The 24,948-nt window shown below is 33.6% G+C and overlaps 4 protein-coding genes and 1 non-coding gene across 9 annotated transcripts; 1 reads left to right on the top strand and 4 right to left on the bottom strand.

Moving 5' to 3' along the window:
• Positions 1-4,395: 4,395 nt before the first annotated feature.
• LOC117132561 (protein SGT1 homolog A-like) lies at positions 4,396-5,725 on the bottom strand. Its single transcript, XM_033287208.1, has 5 exons — positions 5,571-5,725; positions 5,070-5,145; positions 4,855-4,993; positions 4,577-4,765; positions 4,396-4,505 (listed from the first exon to the last, which is right to left on the bottom strand). The coding sequence occupies exons 1-5, from the start codon at positions 5,723-5,725 to the stop codon at positions 4,396-4,398; spliced, it is 669 nt and encodes a 222-aa protein (XP_033143099.1).
• Positions 5,726-8,651: 2,926 nt separating this feature from the next.
• On the bottom strand, positions 8,652-14,483 carry LOC103864546 (the record flags this gene model as incomplete). The annotated part of the gene is made up of 1 exon (XM_033288826.1): positions 8,652-14,483. A coding segment is annotated over one exon (642 nt), but the record flags the coding sequence as incomplete, so codon positions are not given.
• Positions 14,484-14,900: 417 nt separating this feature from the next.
• LOC103861225 lies at positions 14,901-19,958 on the bottom strand. Of its 4 annotated transcripts, none has more exons than XM_009138939.3 (9): positions 17,965-19,958; positions 16,751-17,024; positions 16,557-16,671; positions 16,341-16,465; positions 16,174-16,255; positions 15,970-16,081; positions 15,737-15,894; positions 15,549-15,669; positions 14,901-15,448 (listed from the first exon to the last, which is right to left on the bottom strand). In XM_009138939.3, exons 1-8 carry the CDS (start codon positions 18,157-18,159, stop codon positions 15,570-15,572), a joined length of 1,161 nt encoding a protein of 386 aa, XP_009137187.2. In that variant the 5' UTR covers positions 18,160-19,958; the 3' UTR covers positions 14,901-15,448; positions 15,549-15,569. The 4 variants fall into 4 exon arrangements, 3 of the variants coding, with proteins under 3 accessions (XP_009137187.2, XP_009137196.2, XP_018508215.2); XM_009138948.3 differs by having other exon boundaries at positions 15,737-15,852; XM_018652699.2 differs by having other exon boundaries at positions 15,737-15,819.
• A 247-nt stretch (positions 19,959-20,205) lies between these two features.
• Positions 20,206-22,399, bottom strand: LOC103861253 (protein SGT1 homolog A). Of its 2 annotated transcripts, XM_033288354.1 has the most exons (7): positions 21,836-22,399; positions 21,623-21,747; positions 21,456-21,549; positions 21,288-21,384; positions 21,148-21,216; positions 20,936-21,074; positions 20,206-20,831 (listed from the first exon to the last, which is right to left on the bottom strand). In XM_033288354.1, exons 2-7 carry the CDS (start codon positions 21,735-21,737, stop codon positions 20,374-20,376), a joined length of 972 nt encoding a protein of 323 aa, XP_033144245.1. In that variant the 5' UTR covers positions 21,738-21,747; positions 21,836-22,399; the 3' UTR covers positions 20,206-20,373. The 2 variants fall into 2 exon arrangements, with proteins under 2 accessions (XP_033144245.1, XP_033144240.1); XM_033288349.1 differs by having other exon boundaries at positions 21,623-21,894.
• Positions 22,400-22,408: 9 nt separating this feature from the next.
• On the top strand, positions 22,409-22,572 carry LOC117129246. The gene has a single exon (XR_004452893.1). It is a non-coding gene; the product is annotated as a U1 spliceosomal RNA (small nuclear RNA).
• Positions 22,573-24,948: the final 2,376 nt, after the last annotated feature.

The raw sequence follows: 24,948 nt of genomic DNA, 5'->3' as shown, positions 1-24,948 counted from the left end.
ATACCAAACTTACTCAAATTTGCCAAAACAAATATAGACTTTCCCTTAATAAAACAAATACCAAATTTACTTTGACCTAGCCAATTTAGGTACCAATAATAATAATTATTATTATAATAATAATAATAATTTTAATAATATTAATAATAATAAGACTATTAAATAATATTTATAATTAATTTTTAAGAAAAATAATTTTTATTATTTTAGTATATATATTTATGATTATGATATAGTTTAACACATATCACATTTTTAAATGTACAACTACCATGTGTCACAATCATGTTAATTAGCAATTTTGAAGAACCAAACTCAATATAATCTTTTATAATTATATTTTCGTTAAAATTTTAGAAAAGAAAAATTATAGTAAATAAATTGTTTTCAAATCTATTTTTAGGATTTTTATAAAGGAACATTTCTAAAAAAAATACTACTAAATATATTTTATAAATCGTTTTTGCTATTAAATAATTTTTAAAAGTAGTTTTTTTCAAATTTGTTTTTATTATCTTATTATATATATATTAATCATTATATCTTTAAACACATGCCACACATTATTAGAAGAAAAATTATAATATAATAATCTTTTGCAATTATATTTTTATTAGGATTTTAAAAAAGATAATAACTTGACAATTTTTTGTTTCATTTTTTAAAAGATATCGAATTTGAAATAATGAAATTCTATTGGTTGGTGAACCCAAGAATAACTCTATTTTGTTTCCTTTTTTTTTTGATGAAAATTTTGTTTCCTTTTTTAAAAGATATCGAATTTGAAATAATGAAATCGTATTGGTTGGTGGGGATGAACCCAAGAATAACTCGTTTAGGTATGAGTTAGTCAAAGATAATTGTCATTAGTCGGTGTTTACTGTTCACGTTTACAGTTCCCAAATCAAAATTAGAAGAACCCTAAATCAGAAATTGATTTCTCAACTCTTTATGCTTTCTTTTTGCTCAGAATCCAAATCAAGTATGTTATGAACAATACGAGAAGGAAAAAGCTACATGTCCGTCGTCAACAAGGTCGAGAACCCGAACCTCCACATGTGGTTGATTGCAACGAAATTGAGGGTCGCAAAGAGCAGCGTGAACCTGTACCCGGTTATAATTGTGAAGCCATTGTTGATGATTCTGATGATGAGTTGGTAAAAGAAGTTGAAAAAAATGTTGTCGAAGAAGAAGAAGTTAGTGGCATCTTATATATTAAAATAGAAGTCATGATTTTAGAAGTTGTCACCAAATGTGTAGTGGTTTAATAGTGGTATATATTTTCAACGTTAAACTATATACTTAAATGTTTATAATTATTTCAAATACAATAATTTTATATACCACTTTTCTATACATAAAAGTGGTATATATTTTCAACGTTAGTCATATACTTAAATTGGCCATGACAACTCCAATATATATCACTTTTCTATACATAAATTATTGTTTTTAAACCACTACACATTTGGTTAATCATAATATATGGTTAAATCTTGGAGTTGTCATGGCCAATTTCTCATCTGGCTCAGGTTGCCAGCAAAAGAAACCTATCACGTCTGAATTATTTATTGGCAATGCGAACGATATAAATCGTACAAAATCTCTCTAAAATTTTCTTAATCTAATTCCAAACAAACCACCTAATAAACTAATAAATCTAATAATGATCGACTTGAACGCATGATACTTATTAAATTGTGTGGTTGATCTGAAGGCATGCTATGCTCATATTTTCAACTATACCAGGTTATACATACAAATACCAAACAATTTTACATCTTTATTTCATCATAGTATTATTTTATTCTACGAACGTCTAACCTACTTAAAATTACTTTTGGCCTGGTTAAATGCTCTAAATTTCTTGAATCTCAAGATTTTTATGTCTAACATTGAGCAAATAATTTTAAGATTATCTTGCCTTGGCCCTGTAAAGAAAATAATCTAAGTTAGATGTGATCTATTGTTTATTTAGGAGCGCGGATAACGTTCAAGCACGTAGCTCTTAAACTATTAATCTAAAGCATTGCGCACATTTATTAAACAAATCTACGCCAAACAAATTATAATCAAATCTACAATATAAAGGTTTTTAATAAAGTTTTCGTCGATGTGGTATACTTCTCAAGATTAATTCTCACAAATTTGAGCTGGTGAAAAAAGATGAGTTGATGTGAGCTACGAGGTCTTCTCACAACCAATTTAATTTAGATTTCAAGGGTTCATAATGAAAAAAAAAGGGTTCATAATGAAGTCGCTGCATTCAACGTGTAATTACTATTACGCAAACTCTTTATCCCATTACAATAAAGTAAGATTGAAGAACAGACTTAAAAGATCAGGATGACTTGGTACACAAGAAACAACGAAAAGATCTACTTTTGTTTCTTTGCTTTTCTTCGTTTGTGTAAACACTGAAAATCTTTAGCTTAGGTTGGAACAAACATATCGCCATACTAAATTTCTTTTGTATATTATACATATTATTTTCCCTAAATTAACGCCATTCACGTTAAATATGTAAATCACCTTGTATACGATCACGTAATGTAACGCTACAAAGGATGACAAAATCGTTGAAGTACCAAATATGCTGTGTAAAGTTACAATATATCAAGAAACCAAAATAAAAGAAAATATTACTGATAACATTGCAGCATCGAATAAACATTCTCCTTATCTTATAGGCTACAAATCCATAAGTTTCATTACAAAATTAATAATAAAGAGGTAACCAAAATAAAACCGAGCATAAAATAGACGATACACGAAAATAGATAAATAATTATTAAGATTAGAATTGGGCTCAACCGCTCAATCCGTCTTATGACTCTTATTTTTGCTAAAGTGTTGGCTGAACCGCTGTTCGGTCGGAGCGAAAGCAGTGCCATAGATAAAGCGATATGAATATGATCAACGCAGCTACGACTGCGATAGCGAAGATGAAGCCACGATCCATACTGTTTCTTTAGACACACGCACCAAAAAAACTTCTTTCTAACTTTCTTTTCTGCGTTTTCTCTTTTTTCTCGGGTGCAAGTTTCATTTATATACATGTATTAACGCAAAAAGTTTACATTTTTTTTAGACCAAAACTTTTTTTTTACATTTTTTCTCTTTACAAAAAAAAAGTTTACATTTTTGTAAATACTTCGGTGAAATTTGTAAATTTTACATTTGATTTGTTGTTAAGGAGAAATAACTAGAAAGATGAAAATCTTACCTTTAATTAAGAAAATTCCATAAAATATACTAACTTAAGATGTTAGAGCAACTCCAATGGTAAAACACCATGAGAGTTTCTAAATAAAAAAATTATTATAATTACTTGAATTTGTTTTATTATTTCAAATCAATTAAATCACCAATTTTTCTTCGGTGAGTGAGTGATATAATATTTTGTTGGTGTCAGAGCAGTTTCTAAAAACCTCTTAATATTAGAACTTTTGGTCATTTTCTCTCCTATTTTTTTTCTTAAATGTTTAGAACTTCTCTAAAAATTGTTGTTATAGGTGCTCTTACCATATTAATATATTAAATAGATTGCTACTACGTACCACTCCTTAAATACCAACTTTTGTACACCCATAACAATACACTAACTTGTAATGGAATTTTACATTTTATCTTAGAAAAGACCATTAAAATATATGAACTAAATTCTTTTACCATTTTAATGTATCAACTGTAGATGCTATGCGCACTGTCATAGATAAGATGATGCGCAATCGATCGCATATCATCCCTCAAGTACAGAGCTGGTCACAAGCTTGTCGGACTTCTTCAGCGTTGGTTTTTGCACAGTCGGAACTGTTCTCAGTTTTTTTTTCAGTTATTCTCGTAGCCTAGCAAAATAAAGTAGCCACAGGTAGTCTTAGTATTCTTTTATAAATGATAGTTCCCTCAAAGGATGAATAAATTTGAAATTTCATCAAAAAAATGTATCAACTAAACGAAACTCTTGTATAATCCCTTAACTCATCACCCATACATTACTGAAGACAGTTCAAATGTTTGAAAACTTGACCAGAAACTTGAAAGGGATTTGAACTCATTATCCATTTTATAGTCTCTTGTAAACGTGTCCAGACAAACCCATATCAAACACTTTAGAACAGTTCTAGACTGTAAGATGTGTGAAAGATTGTGTAATCATTACCAATGCAATTTGACATACAAGTTCATCTTCCCTTGGTAGAAAATCTCATATACAGTTGCCTTTGGCTATTTAGTTTTGCGGATATAGTTTTAACAAGACACTTGAGAATAGTGATCTGTGAATATTCAGATGAAAACATCAAAAAAGTTGTGAAGAGACATATTTGACAAAAGCAAAGAAACCTTAGGATCCTCATTACATGAAGGAAAGGGACCAAGTATCAAAAAGGAAGATTAGATCTCCCATTTCTTGAGCTCCATGCCATCCGGACGAGTGCTCTCGATTGTCTTAGCCCCATCCTCTTTCCAGTCTATTGACAGCACTGTTCCATTTGATTCCACCTCTTCATTGTCCAAAAACCATAAATAAGTCATCAGAAACTCCATTAACAAAGAAACACTAAAGAGTAAATACTCACAAAGGATTTGCTCAAGGCACGTCTCATATCCTCATCGGCATTCGAATATATCTCACGTAAAGACTTGTTCAAAGCAGCGTCTCCTTCCAGCTTCTCACCCTTCTCCTGTTTCTTCACTTCGGCTTCAAGCTTTTCCCAGTCCTTCACTTTCTTGGAAGAAGGATACGCCGGTCTCTTTGAAACCTCTGGCACCATTATACAAAAGTTTCACTTGTCAAAGAGACTGTGGTCTCATCAGAAGATGAAACCTAAGGAAACAAGAAGAATACAAAACTTGATAAGACATTTGGCTTCGGAAAAACCGTTAGCCCTTTGCCGTGTTCAAGAGAGGCCCTTGTGATGATCTCTGCTTTTGCAAGACGGATCTCGACTTTGGTTGATAGTACTTCATATCTACACTTCGTTGGTACTATCTGAACACAGAAACAAATTAAATGGCAATACAATATGTTCAAGTCAGATCACTGATTCATTTGATCGATCAGTTACCTTTCCAAACAATCTCGGCTGGAGATGATACGCTTCATCCTCTCCAGGAACATCAATCACAACACTCAGCTGGTTACTTTAATATGTATATGGATACAATTTTTTATTTCAAGTTTTTAGAATATTTTTTTCATATTAGTTGTTCAATCTAACATGTGAAATGCAGTATTTTCTATCAAACATATTAAATGTTTAGTGTGGTGACCGGTATGGATTCAATGTGAAGGATTTGGTTACAACTATTCCGCATGTACAAATACTGTTACAGAGAATGTGCATTTAAAAGGAGGAAATTGACACTAATGTGAGGGTATATGGATTATTGGATGTACAAAATTCATACATTCGGCGAAACTAAATATTAGCTATGATTAACTGTTGGCTGGATAAACAATTTGAAGTATAACTAACAATTAGCTGGCGTTTAAAAATCGTAAAAATTGGAAAAATACTTGAAAACAATAATACACTATTTTTACGACTATTATTATCATTTTTTACGTTATTCTACGCAGGATCTGGAGCTTGATGGCGATGACAAGGATGAGTACGACGGTGAGGCTTGATTCCGAGCATGAAGAAATTGGTAGAGCAAGGCACTGAAGGTTTGAGAAGTACGCCGTGCGAATCTCGGAACACGAGCTCGACGTAAACATAAGTGAAAGGTGAAGCACAGCTGTGAAAGGGATACGCTTGACGGGGAAGATCTACATTCAGACGCAGCGGTGGACAGAAGAAGTCGGAGCTCAGGTTCATGGCGAGCCTTGCAGACGCTGACAAGTGCAGCTTGACACGAAGAAAAACTCAGAACTTGGATCAGTTAAGGTTGAACAAGAAAAGTTAAGAGAAGTATTTTTTTTTCTTTGTTTTGTTCGATTGAAAGTAATTTCTGATAACATTTTACATATTGTAAACAGAGAGAAGCAATTAACATGGGATATACATATATTGTTATATTTTTGCATAAAAATAAGGAGAGAGAGACGTAGATACACAGGTCTAAATCATAGAGGCATTTTGGTCTGAAATTTAATTATACAGTGTCATAAAAGTTCATTTTCTAGATTCATAAATTACATTGTTTTCCTTGTACATGGACTGCAATTTCTCTTTAAAAAGTCGGTGAAGAGCTCTCTCAGCTTGACAAGTAAGCATGATGCACAAGATTGTCATTTAATCAATACTCCAAGAATAATATATAGGAAATGTACTAGTATAATATAAATTTTACACCACAGTCCAAATAATTTAGCAATTAAAAGACATTGAAATTTATTAACTTTATAATTAATGTAAAATACATCAAATATTGCAAACAATGAGAAAAGATTACACGATTTTTTTTTTTTTTGGTAGGAGGCAGGAGACATGAGTCTCCTACTTTTTATTCAAAAACTAGAAACCAAATTACAAGCAAATTTGCCGAGGTCTAGACACCCATGACAATCCTCCAACAAAACAGAAACAACATTTTATGGAACAACCTCAAATAAATGAAAACCAAAAGGTAAAGAAAACGCATAGTTAGCTAATTCATCTGCTAGATGATTAGCCTCCCTATATATGTGAGAAATTTTGACTGACCAGTCTCTTGATATGAAGCCATAGCACATACGTACTAGGAATGACATAGGATTCGAATCTTGGATCCCTGTCTTGAGAAAGCCCACAACGCTTTCAGAGTCAACCTCCACTTCCACTTTACGAAACCCACGATCCCAAGCGATACACAGTCCATAGTATACTCCCCACAATTCCGCTAAAGTAGCTGAAAAAATGCCAATGTTAAGCGCAAAACCTCCCTGCCACATCCCGCTCTCATCTCGCAGAACCCCACCCGCCGTAGCAAAACCAGAATGCCCTCTAGACGCTCCATCGGTATTCAGTTTAACCCAACCATTAACGGGTCTCAACCATGATATATGTTTCTCCACACGTTCTCGGGCTACCACGTGCTTTCGAAGCTTCACATTAGCACTTATCACTTCCTGAGCTTTATCTTTCAGGAACTGAACTCTATCTCGACATTTTCCTTCCTCACCAAAGACGTAACTGCATCTCCATTTCCAGCACCACCAAACTGTTAGAGCAAAAAGCGTAGGCCATAAGTCTCTCTGTTCCGACGTCTTCCTCCCTAGATTCTCAAACATCCATTCCATAAGAGTTTGGTTAAAGAATCTTGGTTGTTTAGATGGTGGGACCGTTCGCGTCCATAACCCCGAAGCTGCAGGACAATCACGAAGAACGTGAAGAATAGTTTCCTCACCGCCTTTGCACAATGGACACACACTATTCTCAGTCATGTGTCTACGTTTGCGTTCCATATTTGTCATGATAGCTTGATGAGCTACCAGCCATAAGAAGACTCGGACCCGTTCTGGAGCAATAACACGCCATACCTGACTATAAAACTCCTCCATATTCGGTCTCAGCTCAGCATCTCTAGTCAAAGAGGCATAAGCAGACGTCACCGTAAAAGATCCATCTTTGCTTCCTCCCCACGACATTCTGTGAAAATATTACACGATTGGTGATTAGTGAACCAAATTATTTGATACAAATACGAAAGTGTTGATGACTTATCTCAAATCAATAGAACACCCGTTTGTTATTAAAGAAAATAGAAAAAGGCTGCATATTGACCCTTTAATTGATCCCATTGACGTCTTCAGGTGAAGCTTCACCAATAGTATTAGAGTGGTGTTTGCAAAAGCTCTTCAATCTTCCAAATGCATCCTGCAAAGTAGCACTATCCATGTCGATAGAGTGCCTCGCCCAGTTCGTCACACCAAAAGCAACCCCTAAACCGATCCAGCACATACTTGCCTCGTTTCATTAAACTGTTAGATGATACCCGCCTTGCGATTGTAGAAACTAAGGTACAATACGATTTTCTGGCATACAATTATAAAAACTTACCTTAGATGATCTATCGTAATTAAGATTTTAACGCAGCTTGCATAATGCAAATAATGGTGGAGCAAATTGCCCATGATTCAAACGTGATTTAGAAGGACGAAATTGATTGATGATTGGGAAAAAAGAAACTTCTAATAATTTCGATATATTTTAAATTACAAATTTGGTAAATTGATGGTAATAATACGTGATTTGTGAGGACTTGACTTTTGTATATAAGGAACGTAAATTAAGGTTCAAATTATTGTAATCAATTAATAATCATGAACTTTCTTGAATTTGTTCAATTGCGATTGATAAAAGAAATTTGCATTAACTATTTACAATATTAAGGTAATTCTTGACTAAGATTAGAGCGCAAGTTATGTGTAATATTCGATTTAGTTACGGCTATTATTTTGAATCCATATGACCACACGGCGATTCCTTTTTAGTATAAATATACGGTTTCTATAATTCAGAAAACTCACCACACCTTTCTTCTCAACTTTGCTCATATCAAAAAATTCTCTCAAGCAATCAAATGGATGGCTTTAACTCTATTTCCGATTTGAAACCATTCAAGACATTGTTTCTTTTATATTTTATTAGTATATTGCTTATGTTTCGCTTAATTTTATATTTATAATCTATTTTATGCAAACAAATATACAATTTTTTTTAAAAAAAAATTTGCAGCTTAATTTAGATTGAAATACTAAATTTCGTCTAACCCTTACTTTATAATATATAGTATTTCTTGTTATGACTTTAATTTTTTTTATGACTACAAATTAAAAAGTAATAATATCTTGAAATCTATTTACTCCGCGCAGGAGTGCATTATCATCTAGTCACCTAGTATACGATCACGTAATGTAACGCTACAAAGGATGACAAAATCGTTGAAGTACCAATTACTGTTGTGTAAAGTTACAATATATCAAGAAACCAAAATAAAAGAAAATATTACTGATAAACATTGCAGCATCGAATAAACATTCTCATTATCTTATAGGATACAAATCCATAAGTTTCATCACAAAATTAATCATAAAGAGGTAACCAAAATAAAACCGAGCATAAAATAGACGATACACGAAAATAGATAAATAGTTATTAAAGATCAGAATTGGGCTCAACCGCTGTTCGGTCGGAGCAACAGCAGTGCCATAGATAAAGCGATATGAATATGATCAACGCAGCGACGACTGCGATAGCGAAGATGAAGCCATGATCCATACTGTTTCTTTAGACACACGCACCAAAAAAACTTCTTTCTAACTTTCTTTTCTGTGTGTTTCTTCTTTTTCTCGGGTGCAAGTTTCATTTATATACATGTATTAACGCAAAAAGTCTACGGCTGCAACTGGTAAATTGTTTTAGGAATGTATGGAATAAAAAGAATTGGAATATATGGGATACAATGGAATGGAATGACTAATTTGAGGGATAAAAGGAATGAAATATATATTTTGCATCCAATTATATTTAAGTTATCTCATTCTACTCATTCCTTCCATTCTTCAACTTTTTTCATCATGAAAGAATTTTAACGTAATTACAATTTTTTTCATTCATCTCACAGAAATGAGTGGAATCAAAAAGTTTGCTCTTTCCTTGTAACTGGTATTTTTTATTTGGAATTCTTATGAATGGCTAATTCCACATAATGCCATTCATAAAAATTACATTCCAGTTCTCTTTACAAAAAAAAAGTTTACATTTTTGTAAATACTTAGTGAAATTTGTAAATTTTACATTTGATTTGTTGTTAAGGAGAAATAACTAGAAAGATGAAAATCTTACCTTTAATTAATAAAATTTCATAAAATATACCAACTAAAGATAACTCCAATGGTTAAACACCATGAGAGTTTCTAAATAAAAAATTATTATTATAATTACTTGAATTTTTTATTATTATTTCAAAGCAATAAAAGCACCAATTTCTCTTCGGTGAGTGACATTTTTTTTGTTGGTGTCAGAGCAGTTTCTAAAAAACTCTAATATTAGAATTTTTGGTCATTCTATATATTTATTCTTAAATGTTTAGAACTTCTCTAAAACTTGTTGTTAGAGGTGCTCTTACCATATATCTATTCTATTAAAACAGTAGTGTGATTCATTGATAAAAGTTATGTCCAACGATTATTTCAACAATACATACTTAAAAAATACTAACTGCATCAAAATATATATTACGGATGTAACCACTACTTTACTTGCATAATAATCGGGATAGCATCAAAATCAAAATCATCACTCAATAACTGCATCTAAATATCAATTATCAACGTGTCTTTGTATAACACGAACATTTGAGGCAGTTTAATGCATCTAAAAATCAAATCAGTATTGAATGAACATTTTATGGTTTACAACCCTGATTTTCGGGTCTATTTCGATTCATTTTGTGGGTACAACTATTTTTTTTATTAAATAGGTTAATAACTCAAAATGTTATTAAATGCAAGAAATAGCTTGATTCTGTTCAAATTTGATTAGACATTTTAAATTTCTATCAAATACAGTAGAACATCTATAAATTAATACTCGATAAATTAATAATCTTTATAAATTAATAAATTTTGCCGGTCTCAACTTGGACCAGTTGAAAATTTGACATAAATCGATAAAATAATATGATAATATTTTTTAAGAAAATTCTATGTAAATATATGGTCCCATTAAAATTATAAATTAATCATTTATATGTATACCTACTTTATATAAGTAAGAACCTATTATTATATTGTTGTTTTTATATTCACAATGAAATTATCTTTATATTTATTTAACACTTACTATATTTTTGATGATAATTAGTGATATTATATCTAAAATCACATTTAAGTTATATGCAATATATATTATATACACCAAATAATATAATAAAAGTAATATAAATATCAAATTTCAAAAAATAACAATTAATTCTATACACTAAAATCAAATATTTTATTTTCTTAGAATAAATATATCTTAAAATAAGAAATATAAATAAGAAGTTTTTTGTAAATTAATATCTCTATAAATTAATAAAATTTCAAAGTTTCAACATTATTAATTTATAGAGGTTCTATTGTATATTGCATATCATTCAAAACCCTGATTACATATTCAATAATAAAAACTATATTCATTAGAAAATTATGTTTACAATAAATTTCACAAATATAATGCGTATTTGTAACATTTAAATGTAGATACACAAGCAAACAATTAAAATTTATATCAAATAAATTTATTAATTATACACCTCTTACATTGGGTCAAAATTTACAAAACTTATTTTTAATTACATAAGAAATTAGTAATAATAAATTCATATAAACCATTATATATGAAATCAAATCATGAAAATTGAATGAGAAACATATAATTTTATCTATTTTATTACTATTTTATTAATAAAAATTATACTATAGTTTACTATTAAAAATCACTGTTTAGGAATAAAGTACAAAATTAATGTGTGAAATGGCTACGATACAAGTGTATAGTTATGTAATATCACAAATTCAATAAAATTATCAAAACGTCTTACTAATAATTTTAAAAATATTATACACAAACATATAAATTAAAGTTCTTTAACATATTAGAAAAAAATTACAAAAAACGGGCATACGGGCATATCATTACGAGAAACGAGCATATGCCAAATCAACTTTTAAATTTTTATTATTTTATAAAATAGATTTTGATTAAGTTTTATACAAAAATATGATTACAAAAAACACAAAAATATGATTATAAAGAAAAGCATAAATATAAAAATTAAATTTCTAAAAAGAAAATCAAAACAAAAAATATACCCGCCCTTTTAAGGACGGATCAGAATCTAGTATTTTATTAAAACAGCAACATGACCAGTTGATAAATGGTTACGTCCAACCTATTTTATAATTGCATCTAAATTAACTACTTCCACTAACAACGAATTTCATGCAACCGTAATATTCCTTTTTTTCTTAACTAACCGTAATGTAACTTCATGCTATTAAAAACCGAGAGATATAATATTATTCATTAGTACAAAACTTATACCTGGTCCTTCATGAAATATTCATTTGATGATGATCAACTATTCCACATACAATCATTAATAAAAATACCTATACAACCCAAATACAAACCGACATTTTTTTTTTAGTTTTAGACAAAAATAAATAATATTTGTTAGCTTAATAATATTTTTTTGTCAGCATTAGTTTTATAATATATAATTATAAATATTTTTTATTATCATGATATACAATTACCAACAGCCCATGAGTAAAAATCATAGCAAATATATATAACTTTATAATATACTAGGGCCGGCGTCCGCGCTGCGCGCGGATTACATGTTTAATAAAAATCAGGTGAACTAAAATTGTGTGTTTTTCGGTTTCTGGAAGGGTAAGTTAAGTTTGTTTTTTTTATACAGGGGAGAAGTTCGAAGCGGTGTTTTTTTTTTTAGGAAAAAATAATTGTAAGAATGAATAATAAATAGTTTTGAGGAATTCGATACTTGAATGAGAAAATAATCTTTGTGTGTGACAATTTAATTGATGTAGGAAGTTGTAACGTAAATGTTTTAAAAGTAGACTGGTGTCCTTGTTTGATAGTAGGCCGGGCCATAATTATAGGTGGTAGTAGTAAATTAGTTGGGTGGGTTTGATAGTAGAATTTAGTTATTTTTAGTAATTTACAGGGGCTGAGTGTGAAATGAGGAGGTTTTGTTATCTTGGACGTACTCTTTTAAGATTAAAGGGAACTTAGGCGGTTCGCACATTGTTATAGAAAACAGTTGAAATAAAAAATTGTCTGAAATAATAGAAAATGCAAAAGATAATAGTTCGACAGTTGAAATAAGTAATTCTCCGAAGGAAATAGTAATTGGTAGGTAACGAAAATGAAATAAAATAAGATAAGCCGTAGACGATGGCTTGTAGGGTTATTGTGAATGGTCTTGTAGAGCGGCCACTTTCTATTGCGGGAGGACCTATAGATAAAAACAATTTTGTTAGCACAGGTTCATTATTGGGTTTGAAGAGTTTCGGCCCGGAAGACTTACTGGTAGCTTGCATCTTATGGTATAGAAAGTTGTTGAAGATTCCGGGAAGCCTGCTCTGGGTGATCATCGGATCGTGATTCTGGAGGAGAGAGAGAAAGGAGCTGAGTATTTTTGGATAATGTTGTGAACTGGGTTGCAAATAATATTTGATTACCTGGTAAACCGTTGTATATTTCTTTGTAGACAATATTTTTGACCCTTCCTATCTTTTGATCTTTTCCTTGTATAATTTTAAGGCCTGACTTGGTAGTAACTCGGGAAAGACCAACATACAGCTGCCCATGGGTGAAAACGGGCTGGGGCAAATACAGTACGACACCTTTCAAACTCTGACCCTAACTTTTGTTAATTGTCATTGCGTAACAAAGCCTGATCGGAAATTGCCGCCTTTCTAGGGTGAACGGATGTTTAGTTACTGATTCCGATAGTATGATTCTTGGAAGGTCCACTTTATGTCCAATATGGGAGCCTGTAACTATTTCACCTCTAATAACACGCTCACCTAGGTAAGTGACAATCAGACGTGTTCCGTTGCATAACCCCTTCTTCTGATTTAAATTCCTTAGGAGCATGAAAGGGGCACCCACTTTCAATGTAAGCTTATGTGCAGGCAGGCCTGGGAAGCTCAGTGAGTTTAAATACTCTACTGGGTACAATGTCTCGTTGTTCGCAGAGTCGGTGTCTATTATACCGAAGCTATCGGAACTGAGATATTCCTTTGAAACACCGTCAGCTTCAGATATCATGTATTCATTGATCTCATCCACCGTTTCGTTCCTTGGTGTGAGGATATCCCTTTCTGTATAGTCTTACTTGGTTCCTTTCCACTGGTCAGTTCGCCCGTAAGTTGCTTCTAGAATTTGTTTGTGAGGATCTGAGCTGAGCTCCTCGACCAACGTTCGGTCAATAGAAATGAGCTGATCTTCTTCATCTTCATCAAATTCATTGACCTCAGTAGGTAGGGGGTTCCCATCGCCAACCCTCAGGACGTAGTTGGAGAACTCTTTCTCATCTTCGCTGAGGCGCATATTCTTCTGGAGGGTGAATTTGTGGCATGATTCCCATAAATATGAATGACTTATGGAGGCAGACACAATTTCAGCTCTGGTGCCTTGTGGGATGACTGGTAAGATCTGTCTGAAATCACCTCCTAGAAGAACAGTTTTTCCGCCGAATGGGAGAGTTTTGGCTTTGGGATCATGTAAAGAAAGAATGTCTCTTAAGGACTTATCGAGGGCTTCGAAAGCATGCATGTGTGTCATAGGTGCCTCATCCCATATGATTAGAGCTGCCTTTTCTATTAACTCTGCGAGCATAGTTCCAGGTGTAATGTGGCAGGTGGATGTGGCCTTTAGATCGATTGGGATATTGAAACGGGAGTGGGCAGTCCTGCCGCCTGGAAGTAGTAGGGCTGCTATTCCAGATGAAGCAACGGGAAGGACTATCTTATTAAATTAATATATCAATAATAATGTTTTAATTCACAAATGAATTTTTAAATACAAAATACCTCCTAGAAGTGGAGGATCTTTGGAGGTTGTTTTGCCCATGGTGTGGAGGGAGAACTGTTTCTTTAACAAAATGAAGAATATCAAAACAAATAACCTTTGCACTTTCTAATCAACTCCTTCTAAAAAAGATCACTTACACGAATTACTTTTTGAAAAGACAGAACTTCAACGGATAGATTGGAATGAATCTGGTTGAGCAAAAAAAGATAGGAATGAATCTGATGAGTGCCTCGTGAATTTCAGCAAAGTGTGGGGCGATGGACTTGATTTTTTGAGTTTGGAAGAGTTGATGTTATTTTGCATTAAATTCCTAACTACGTATACGTATGAAATGCAAACTGATCAAACAACTTAAATAAGTTAGGAATGAAAATCAAACCACTTTGATAAGATTATGCTGATAATTCTTAAACTTCATAGCAAAGCTATGAATAAAACAAAACAGCTCAAATAAGCAAACGAAACCATAAAGTGTTTCCAATACCAAACTGTCTTAGCAAGAAGGAAAAAAGACTGTTTAAAGAGAGATAAGTAGACTGTTGTTAGAGAATCATCTTGACTAGGCAGTCTGTACCAGCCACTGATGGAGTGATCATTCTGCATGTGATTTAGCCACTACGCTTGGTACGCTTTGCCTTCTTCTCCTCCTCAGTAGCTGAAGCGCCACCACCACTACCCTCAGCCAACTCTGTGTTCTCCACTTCAGTTCCTGGTAGCATCTTGAGTGGGGGATTCTTTGGTGGTAACTCTGCTGCTGAGACTATCTTGGTGGCGGTTAAGGACAGTCTGGTAGAAGTGAAGTTGTAGTGAGCCACCTTGATTCTGAATTTCTTTGTCTGGCCTATTGCATCAATGAAACACTGTGGCAGTGGAACTTCAATCTCAGCCTCATCTCCACCATTTTCCTAATATAACAAAACGCATTCATCAACTTCCGTAGATGCTATGATTAACAAAAGTTTGAAGATTATAGAAATTTTCATTTATCATCAGAACAACCATTACCTGAACATAAGCATCGATCAACTATGTTGCTTTCATGCCTGTGAGATCTTTCCCAGCATCTCCGAGAATGATGAACGTGCACTGCTCATCATTATCATAGACAGACAGCTCCACCCGATAGCTGGTTAAAACCAAATGATTAATATACACATTTTCGATTGAAAACTTATGTAAGAGGAGAAACTTACTTGGCTACTGCAGTAGCATTTTCATTCCCGCATTTTGGACAAAGTAACGTTGTAGGCCCACGGTTTAACTTGGTCTGGTAATCCTTGCAAGCAATGTAATACCACTCAGTGCCAAGCTTGACATCATCAATTGTGGCAATGCAGTCAAAGTAGGCAACCTGTAATCATATTCTAAGGGTTGTCAGCAACTAAATTGAGAAAAGTGTTTGATTGGAATAACAGAAAGGGACTACCTGAGGAGGCTGACGCTTGATGAAGGCGGCAATCTCACCTATTGTGAGAGTCTCAGCTTTGACAACCTCAACAGGGTTCACCAAAGAAGTTACTGCAGGGTTCGTGGCCAACCTTGCAAAGAATTTCAAATCAGGCGATCATCGAAGGTGTTAAACGCTTAATAGTCTAAGCTATAGATTTTTCTTAAAAAATAAAAAACTTACCAGGCCAAGTATTCCTTGCTGGGGTCAACCTCTTCATCCAAAAACACTCTTGAAGAGGACATTGAACTGAGGCACAATTTCCCTGTCAATATAGAAACAGTTAGTGGTAGGTTTACCTAACTGAGTGTGAGTGATGCAGATTTCTTATACTGAGTGTGAGAGATTACCACCGAGCCTCTTAGGATTGACCGTTGTGACCAATAGAACAGTTGGAGTGGATGCGCTTGCGTCAAACTTGACTCGGAAACTTTCAGCGGCCTCGTCCCACAGATAGACGTTCATCACTGGACCGCTGCAATTAACAAAGAGTTGATGTTAAATTTACATAAGAATCATAAATTAGAAAATCATATTTCTGTGTTGGTCGAACTATAACAGCTTACTCTTTGAGCTGCAAATGGACCATCACTTTCCGAGAAGCTGCGTTATCGTTGGTGAACAAAACAGGACGCTCATGGAGAGCCTGACCATCAACCAGCTTAAGGTGGCCAACAACATCTACAGCAAACAGTTACACACAATACAGAGTTAGTCAACTGGAATGGTTAAACATGTTTGGGAAATATGTAAACCGTACCGTGAAGATCGCCTCTGAGATCACAGTTGGCTTCAAATTCCGAGAAGGAACGGACCCTGAACCGCTCTGTCAAGATGCCTTCATCGTCTTCTTCATCCTTCGACAGGGCAGAAGCGTGTGAGATGCAAATGACCAGCCTCTGATCAGCAACATGGTACATCACCTTGCTGTTGGATGCATAGAAGTTTGTCAGCGTGTAGATGCTCCCACGCTTGAGCTCTTTCTCATACTGGTTGCGGCGGTTCAGACCGATGAACCCCTGAGCCAAAGTACCCTACATAACAGAGATGCATTATCGAGTCAGTTGAAAGCGTTCAAATTAAATTATAAGCTTTCAAATTTTTATCTAATCTCTATCAAAGCACCCCCAAGTTATAATGAAAGAGGGAAAACCACTCAAAGATACGATAATATATAATCAAAGATAAGCTAAACAAAGTGTTTTTACAGAGTGACTAAAATTATAAGCGTCTAAAGCAACAGAAAAATCCCACTCATCAATGTAAGATACGCTATATAATAATTCAAACGAATCAATCAATTGTTTGATAGTGATTAAAATTATAAGCGCGAACAAAAACAAACTTTATAGTTATGGTATTACACGAAACCATGTCCTATACTAATCTGATCTCTGCAAACAACTCTCATGTAAATAATGAAAGAGGAAAACCAATCAAAGATAAACTAAATCAAGTGTTTTTTCAGAGTGATAAAAATTATAAACGTTTAAAGCAACAGAAACAAATCTCTCTAGTGAATCGAAGAAACGCTTATAAAATTCAAACGAAACATTCAAATTTATTTCCCCCAAAAGAAGATCAAGTTTTTATTTAAACAATCAAGTTGTTTACGAATCAATCAAGTTTTTATTTTAATAAATCAAGTTTTTGTTTTCCAACATACGCTAACATAAAACGAATCAATCATGTTTTTTACCCGGAAGAGATCAACTTTTAATTTTAAGAAATCAGATTTTCAAAAAAATCAATCAAATTTTTATTTTAACAACCAAGTTTTTGTTTCCCAACATAAGCTAACATCAAACGAATCAAGCAATTCTTTCCCGGAAAACAGATCAAGTTTTTATTTAAAACAATCATGTTTTTTACGATTCAATCAAGTTTTATTTCAATGAAACAACTTTTCGTTCTCAAACATATGTTAACATCGTAACCTAATATACGCCAATATAAGTAAAGATTAAAACAAACCTCCGCATCGATCATTAGCAGCTCGATCCCCAGGAGGATCCCTGGTCCTCCTTTGACATTCTTGCGAGCTTCCCAGAAATGAAGAAGCCTAAACTTCAAGGTTGAATCGGCTGGCCCTGGTGAAACATGTCGGAAGAGGAGAGGAGGAGAAGCTTCACCGGTGCGGATCGCGGTCGTTTTCGCCATTTTCGCCATGATGAGGGTGTGAATATTATGATCTGAGGTAAGGATTTACGATCTGAGGTAAGGGTATAAATAGGGATCGAGATATCATCGAGACGGAGAGGGGATGTGGAAGGTCTGTAAGGAACTTGAATGGAGGATTGATGAGATCACATTCAAGTGCCATCACTCTCCTCGGGGACGTTATGCGGGATAGGTTGAGGTGAGAAAGACAATCGACAAAGAGAGAGAGCGACGGCGATTAGGGTTACGGATTTCTCAGAAAGGGGATCGAGAGAACGCTTTCAAGGTGTGAGAGTGCTCTGGATTGGGGACCTAGATGAGTAATAGCCCAATACGTACCCGAACCTTACTTGTTTAATGGGCTGAGTCACAAAAGAGCCTGCGAGATGAGTATATCAGTGGGCCGGGATGATTTTGTTTTTTTTTTTAAATTTGAAGCCCATTCCGCCAGTGATGTGGCACTTTGATTGGTCCTGATTATTTTGAGCATGTGGATAGGCTTAGGAAACTTAAAAATAGTCCTTTTATATAGTGGGATAGTTAACAAAACAGATTAAAATTTAGACCAATACAATAAAAATTTATGATTCAGTTAAGATAAATAATAAATATAAATAGCAGTTTTATAAGAAACTTAAATGATTTAATCTATCTAATCTATTGAATTAAGAACATGACCTATTAATATATGTGTAGTTCAACTAATTATTTTATAACTGCATCTATATAACAACCTTTTAAATACCACATGGAATCGTCAAACTGCATCTAAATATAAAACGTGATATAGTTTTTTACTCCATAATTGTAGGAACTTCAATGCTTATCCCAAAAAGGATATCATGTATATGCTTTTTTTTATTCAAAAGGTAAATATATTTTTGTATTTTTTTCTGTACGCCTATTTGTTACTTAATAATATGGCCATATCTAATTTAATTCTGAGTATTTATTTAACAAAAAAAAGAACATTCCAGGAATCAAATCTATTATTCTCAGCTCAATTTCGAAATTTGGTTATCTAACCGCTTATTCCTACGTTTTTCTGTAAATATATACTAACCACTACGTTAGGATTATAACGGTATATAAATTAAATTTATTTAACATATAAAAAAAATTACAGAAAAATGTTACATATTTACAGAAACATAAAAAAAATAAAAAATTACAAACCAACATTATACCCGCGGGTCAAGATCTAGAACAGACAAATATTACAAAAGAACGGGTATACGGGCATATGATTACAAAAAAATCGAACGTATGCCAGATCAACTTTTAAATTGCTATTATTTTATAGAATAGATTTTGATTACGATTTATACATAAATATGATTTTAAATAAAAACACAAATCTTATTACAAAAAAAGAAAAATACAAATATGACAATTATATTTCTAAAAAAAATCAAAACAAAAATATACCCGCCTTTTAAAAGACGGGTCAGAATCTAGTTAATATATTAAATAGATTGCTATTAAGTACCACTTTTAAAATACCAACTTTTGTACACCCATAACAATACACTAACTTGTAATGGATATTTTACATTTTATTTTAGAAAAGATCATTAAAATATATGAACTAAATTCTTTTACCATTTTAATGTATCAACTGTAGATGCAATGTCATAGATAAGATGATGCGCAATCGCATATCATCCCTCAAGTACAGAGCTGGTCATAAGCTTGTCAGACTTCTTCACCGATGGTTTTTGCACACTATGTAGTCGGAACTGTTCTCAGTTTTTTTTTCAGTTATTCTCATAGCCTAGCAAAATAAAGTAGCCACAGGTACTCTTATATATTCTTTTATAAATTTGAAATTTCATCAAAAAAATGTATCAACTAAACGAAACTCTTGTTTGAAGTAGCCATAGCCTTAACTCATCGCCTCATCGCCCATACATTACTGAAGACAGTTCAAATGTTTGAAAACTTAACCAGAAACTTGAAAAGGATTTGAACTCAATTCTCCATTTTATTTTCTCTTGTAAACGTGTTCAGACAAACCCATATCAACACTTTAGAACAGTTCTAGATTGTAAGATGTGTGAGAAATTTTGTAATCATTACCAATGCAATTTGACATACAAGTTCATCTTCCCTTGGTAGGAAAATCTCATATACAGTTGCCTACTTGCCTTTGGCTATTTAGTTTTGCGGATATGGTTTTAACAAGACACTAGAATAGTGATATGTGGATATTCAGATGAAAAATCAAAAAAGTTGTGAAGAGAAAGCCATACTTGACAAAAGCAAAGAAACCTTAGGATCCTCATTACATGAAGAAAAGGGACCATGAGGAAGATTAGATCTCCCATTTCTTGAGCTCCATACCATCCGGAGGAGTGCTCTTGATTGTCTTAGCCCCAACCTCTTTCCAGTTTGTCGACAGTACAGTCCCATTTGATTCCACCTGTTCATTTGTCCAAATACCATCATCAGAAACTCCATTAACAAAGAAAGACCAAAGAGTAAATAAATACTCACAAAGGATTTGCTCATGGCACGTCTCATATCCTCATCAGCATTCGAATACATCTCACGTAAGGACTTGTCCAAAGCAGCGTCTCCTTCCAGCTTCTCATCATTATCCTGTTTCTTCACTTCGGCTTCAAGCTTGTCCCAGTCCTTTACTTTCTTGGAAGAAGGATAAGCAGGTCTCACTGAAACCTCTGGCACCATTATACAAAAGTTTCATATGTCAATAGACTGTTGTTTAAAAGCTCTAATCAGATAAAACCTAAAGAAACAAGAAGAAGACATAAAGATAGCGAACCTGATAAGACATTTGGCTTTGGCAAAACCGCTGGCACTTTGGCGTGTTCAAGAGAGGCCCATGTGATGATCTCTGCTTTTGCTAGACGGATCTCGACTTTGGTTGATAATACTTCATATCTGCACTTCTCTGGTACTATCTGAACACAGAAACACAAGTTCAATACAATGTGGTTCAACTCAGAACACTTATTCGTTTGATACATCAGTTACCTTTCCAAACAGTCTGGGCTGGAGATGATACGCTTCCTCCTCTCCAGGAACATCAATCACAACACTCAGCTGAAAAATTACATAACAAATTTTAAGACAGAAGCGTCATATTCATAGAGGTGGGTTCTTAGAGTGCTTACAACTTGTTCACCAAAGTCGATATTAACATTCTGCTTCGGTATCCCTTTTGCGAATATAGTCACCACAACTTCTTCTGGCTTTTGGTAGTAGTCGTGTCTGAGATATATGACGATTATTTCAACTTGAATTTTTGTGAAAAAGAGCATTGTTTGCTACAAGGAAACTACCTGAACTTTGGTTTGGCAGGTGCTGAAGACACATGGGTGAGATCAGCTTTCACTGATGGAGATGCCACCGGTTGAACCAAAATTTTCTCTTCTTCTGAGCAAAGAAATTGAAGAGTTCAGATCATCGCATAATCATAATCAACCAGACAACAATGCATTAACCATACCTGAGATACGAAGGTCGCATTCGTCTATCAGCTTCTTGAATTTGGATTCACTTGGTGCAATTGAAGCACCCTTTTGAAGAGCATTTTTCGCAGTTTGATATTCTTCAAGCTTCATACAAGCAGTTCTACAGACAATGTACACAAAGAAAGGAATCAGATCTCTGACTTTAAACGTCACTATAAACCTATAACACAAGATAAAAACATACATACCCCTTTCTTAAGTAGGCTTTGGTCAATAAAGGATCCAACTCTATAGCTTTGTTCGCATCTTCCACTGCTTCTGCTCTCGTTCACAACACAAGTTTGACGTTGGCCTGAGCACGATCCGCGAAGAACTCAGCGCAATTTGGATCCAAGTCAATGGCTTTTGAGTACAAGTCAACAGCACCATCGAAGTCGTCGTCTACGAAAGCCTCTTTGGCCTTCGCTGCAAGTTCCTTAGCCATGTCGATGTGGTTTTTCGATAGGCTGAGAGAGAAGAAGAAGACGATGATTCGATTCGAGAAGGGGAATGAAGTAGTAGACGAGGTCTTGTGTTGTTCCCTCTCTCAAAGGGCCAAAGAGTATAAAGATGGATGCGATCTTTTTCTCTTCTAGATATTGTTTTGGCGCTTCAATACAAAAATAAACAAACAAAATAGAGCTTATAGTTAAATGGGTTTAATTTGGGCCGGAATATATAATCACGGATTAAGGCCCATCAATGTATCAAAACTAAAATCTGCCTGTATAATACTTCTCCCACATCGTAAGTCTTGAGATATGACACTCGTTTATGGCGTAGTACTTACCTGGACGGGGTCGACTCTTGATCAACAAGACGAGTAGCCTAAGCTAGCGACCTCCACTGCACATAACGGAGGGGTGCTTAGCTTAAGGTCTCCCCATGTGGGAGAGCCTGCGTCATTATTTGTGGCAGTGGGGATCAGCGTTCGCGCGGTCCCTGCCATTACCCTACAGTTAAACTTTCTTTGTCCGTTATGTTTGTGGCTGAGTCTGTTTCATCTTGTGGATTTGTCTGTAGAAGCAAGTCACAGACTCACGTTAATGGTTCATGCACGATGTTATTGTCACAAAGATTTCATTCAGTTTCAGACTGACAAGGAAGCGTTACGTTTGGGATAAGAAGTAGTCTCTGTCCTTAAAGATCTCTACACTGAAAATACCACCAAATGGATCTTATGATGACTGTAACTACAAGTTGCTCTTTTGATTTTCCTTATCATAGAATATAAAATGTCAAGTATATCGTAAATGAAGATGTGCTTGGCGGAGTAATTAACGCATTATTATTAGGGAGATGTAACGTACACGAAGTTGCGTTAGGCTAAAAAAAGAATAGTGGACATTAAAACTTTGTCACATGCTTTGCCATCAGGCCCATCACCTTATTTCTGCTCCAATTAGTACATTACTTCCTTTTATTTCATTTTGTAATTCGATTTCTTAGTTAACATCGAATCTGAACAAAATAAATATTTATACTTTCAAATTATATAAACTTCTTTGAGGCAGATAACCAAATATATTTTTGCCTGATTTTCTTCCACTAACCGACTTATAGTACATTACTTCCTTTTATTTCATTTTGTAATTCGATTTCTTAGTTAACATCGAATCTGACCAAAATCAATATTTATACTTTCAAATTATATAAACTTCTTTGAGGCAGATAACCAAATATATTTTTGCCTGATTTTCTTCCACTAACCGACTATACAAAACTAATAATAACATAACTTATAAAAACTAATAATAATTATAATAATAATAACATGGACGAAAACCGAAATAAACTGTATCAAGTTGAAGACACTATATGGGTTTACTGTTTACATACCCAAAAAAAACTTTAAGTTGGTGGTTTCTTCATTTAGAACAAAAAACTTATATTGTTTTTGTCAACTAAAAAAAGACATATTGTATACAAAAATCATATTCCAAAAAAGGAGTACAATAGTATAAACTATACACGGTACCCGTTTTCTAAAACCATGCAGATAACGTCAATTACCATCGTGAGTTAGTTAGAAAAAAAAATCAAGTATAGGATAACTGTATAGCATATTTATAACTGACTTAAATGAACTAATACATTCGATGGACCATCCCTTGTTGAGTTCCTCCTTTTTCCTTATAACACAAATATTATGAGAAGAGGAAAAAACATACGATGAACAAACACGCAAGAAATTTCCGCAATAGGCTTGCAAGTAAAGAGGGATGAATAAATTAAATAATTAAGTTATGACAACTGAAAGGAAAACAAAACCTAACGGTATTTGTTTTTACAACGGCAAAATCCTACACTGACGTTTTGAGGAATGGGTGCTAAATATATTATACAGCCGTTTCTACGGCACGGCATTCCCATATCACTACTACTTGTTCCAGTCAATCAGTTGTTCTTATACGTGATAAACGCCAGCGATTGCGTTTTCACACATGGACAAGATTGCTTATTTTTTGTTACATCATATTTTTTCTTTCTTTTTACCATAATCTAAGCGAATCTATTTGCACAGTAGTGCAGGGAAGCATTTCTTTTGTTTGTATCATTGGTAGAGCTTGGATATTTCGATACACTTTCTATGAAAGTTGAAACATGGGTTTTAATGGATATTTCGATACACTTTAATTCTATGAAAGTTGAAACATAGGTTTTAATGTATTATTATTTGCTTGTAGTGTATATCCAAAATTCTAGGCATGGAACAAAAAATAGTTGCAGATTATATTTTTAACTTGGAGGTATCGCGAATTTATGAAAATACAAAGATTAATTTATAAGAAGATGTACAATCCACATATAGACTCTTTTTCTAAGTACTTAAATGGGTGTAAGTAATATACTTACATTCGTGTAATCATATGATGACCTTCGAATCCAGATTGTTTAGTCTGTCACTAGACCACCATCGCATGGTTAATAGTTCCATACTTCACCAAACACAATTCAGGACGAGCAAATTACACCAGCAGAAAAAAGGTCTTCCCAATTTTGTTCGTATGCATTTCTTAAAATTCCAGTATAAATTGCTATAGAAGGAATTTTATATCGGTCATGAGAAGATATTTAAAATGCATAAAATGATAAAAAAAAAAAGATATGGAGAATTCTACATTCTCTCCAAAATACGGGTTTATCATGCCTAGCAGCCGTATTTCGCGAAACAAAGACTAATCAGTGAGTTTACTATCTCAATTTTGGTAATTATCTTTAGGAAAACATATTTTAAATCTTAAATAAACTAAAACTTATATAATTTCATACATAAGAAAAACAAATTACTGTATGGTTGTTAGCAAATTGATATCATTTG

The sequence above is a fragment of the Brassica rapa genome, chromosome A01 (assembly GCF_000309985.2).
Source record: "Brassica rapa cultivar Chiifu-401-42 chromosome A01, CAAS_Brap_v3.01, whole genome shotgun sequence".
Taxonomy (NCBI): Eukaryota; Viridiplantae; Streptophyta; class Magnoliopsida; order Brassicales; family Brassicaceae; genus Brassica; species Brassica rapa.
The sequence above is the reverse complement of the archived record's forward strand: the minus strand, read 5'-3'. Positions and strand labels throughout refer to the sequence as shown.

What these genes read in the sequence shown, in the direction of transcription:
- LOC117132561 (XM_033287208.1), bottom strand. Translation starts at nt 5,725, where the DNA reads ATGTTTACGTCGAGCTCGTGTTCCGAGATTCGCACGGCGTACTTCTCA. An exon ending in CAGATCCTGCGTAGAATAAC is followed by an intron (nt 5,146 to 5,570) that starts GTAAAAAATGAT and finishes TACATATTAAAG; the next exon opens with TAACCAGCTGAGTGTTGTGA. An exon ending in CTTGAGCAAATCCTTTGTGA is followed by an intron (nt 4,506 to 4,576) that starts GTATTTACTCTT and finishes TGGACAATGAAG; the next exon opens with AGGTGGAATCAAATGGAACA.
- LOC103861253 (XM_033288349.1), bottom strand. Translation starts at nt 21,833, where the DNA reads ATGTATGTTTTTATCTTGTGTTATAGGTTTATAGTGACGTTTAAAGTC. An exon ending in ATGCGACCTTCGTATCTCAG is followed by an intron (nt 21,550 to 21,622) that starts GTATGGTTAATG and finishes TTCTTTGCTCAG; the next exon opens with AAGAAGAGAAAATTTTGGTT. An exon ending in AAAGCCAAATGTCTTATCAG is followed by an intron (nt 20,832 to 20,935) that starts GTTCGCTATCTT and finishes TAATGGTGCCAG; the next exon opens with AGGTTTCAGTGAGACCTGCT.
- LOC103861225 (XM_009138939.3), bottom strand. Translation starts at nt 18,159, where the DNA reads ATGGCGAAAATGGCGAAAACGACCGCGATCCGCACCGGTGAAGCTTCT. An exon ending in TGCTAATGATCGATGCGGAG is followed by an intron (nt 17,025 to 17,964) that starts GTTTGTTTTAAT and finishes TCTGTTATGTAG; the next exon opens with GGTACTTTGGCTCAGGGGTT. An exon ending in CAATCCTAAGAGGCTCGGTG is followed by an intron (nt 16,256 to 16,340) that starts GTAATCTCTCAC and finishes CTATATTGACAG; the next exon opens with GGAAATTGTGCCTCAGTTCA.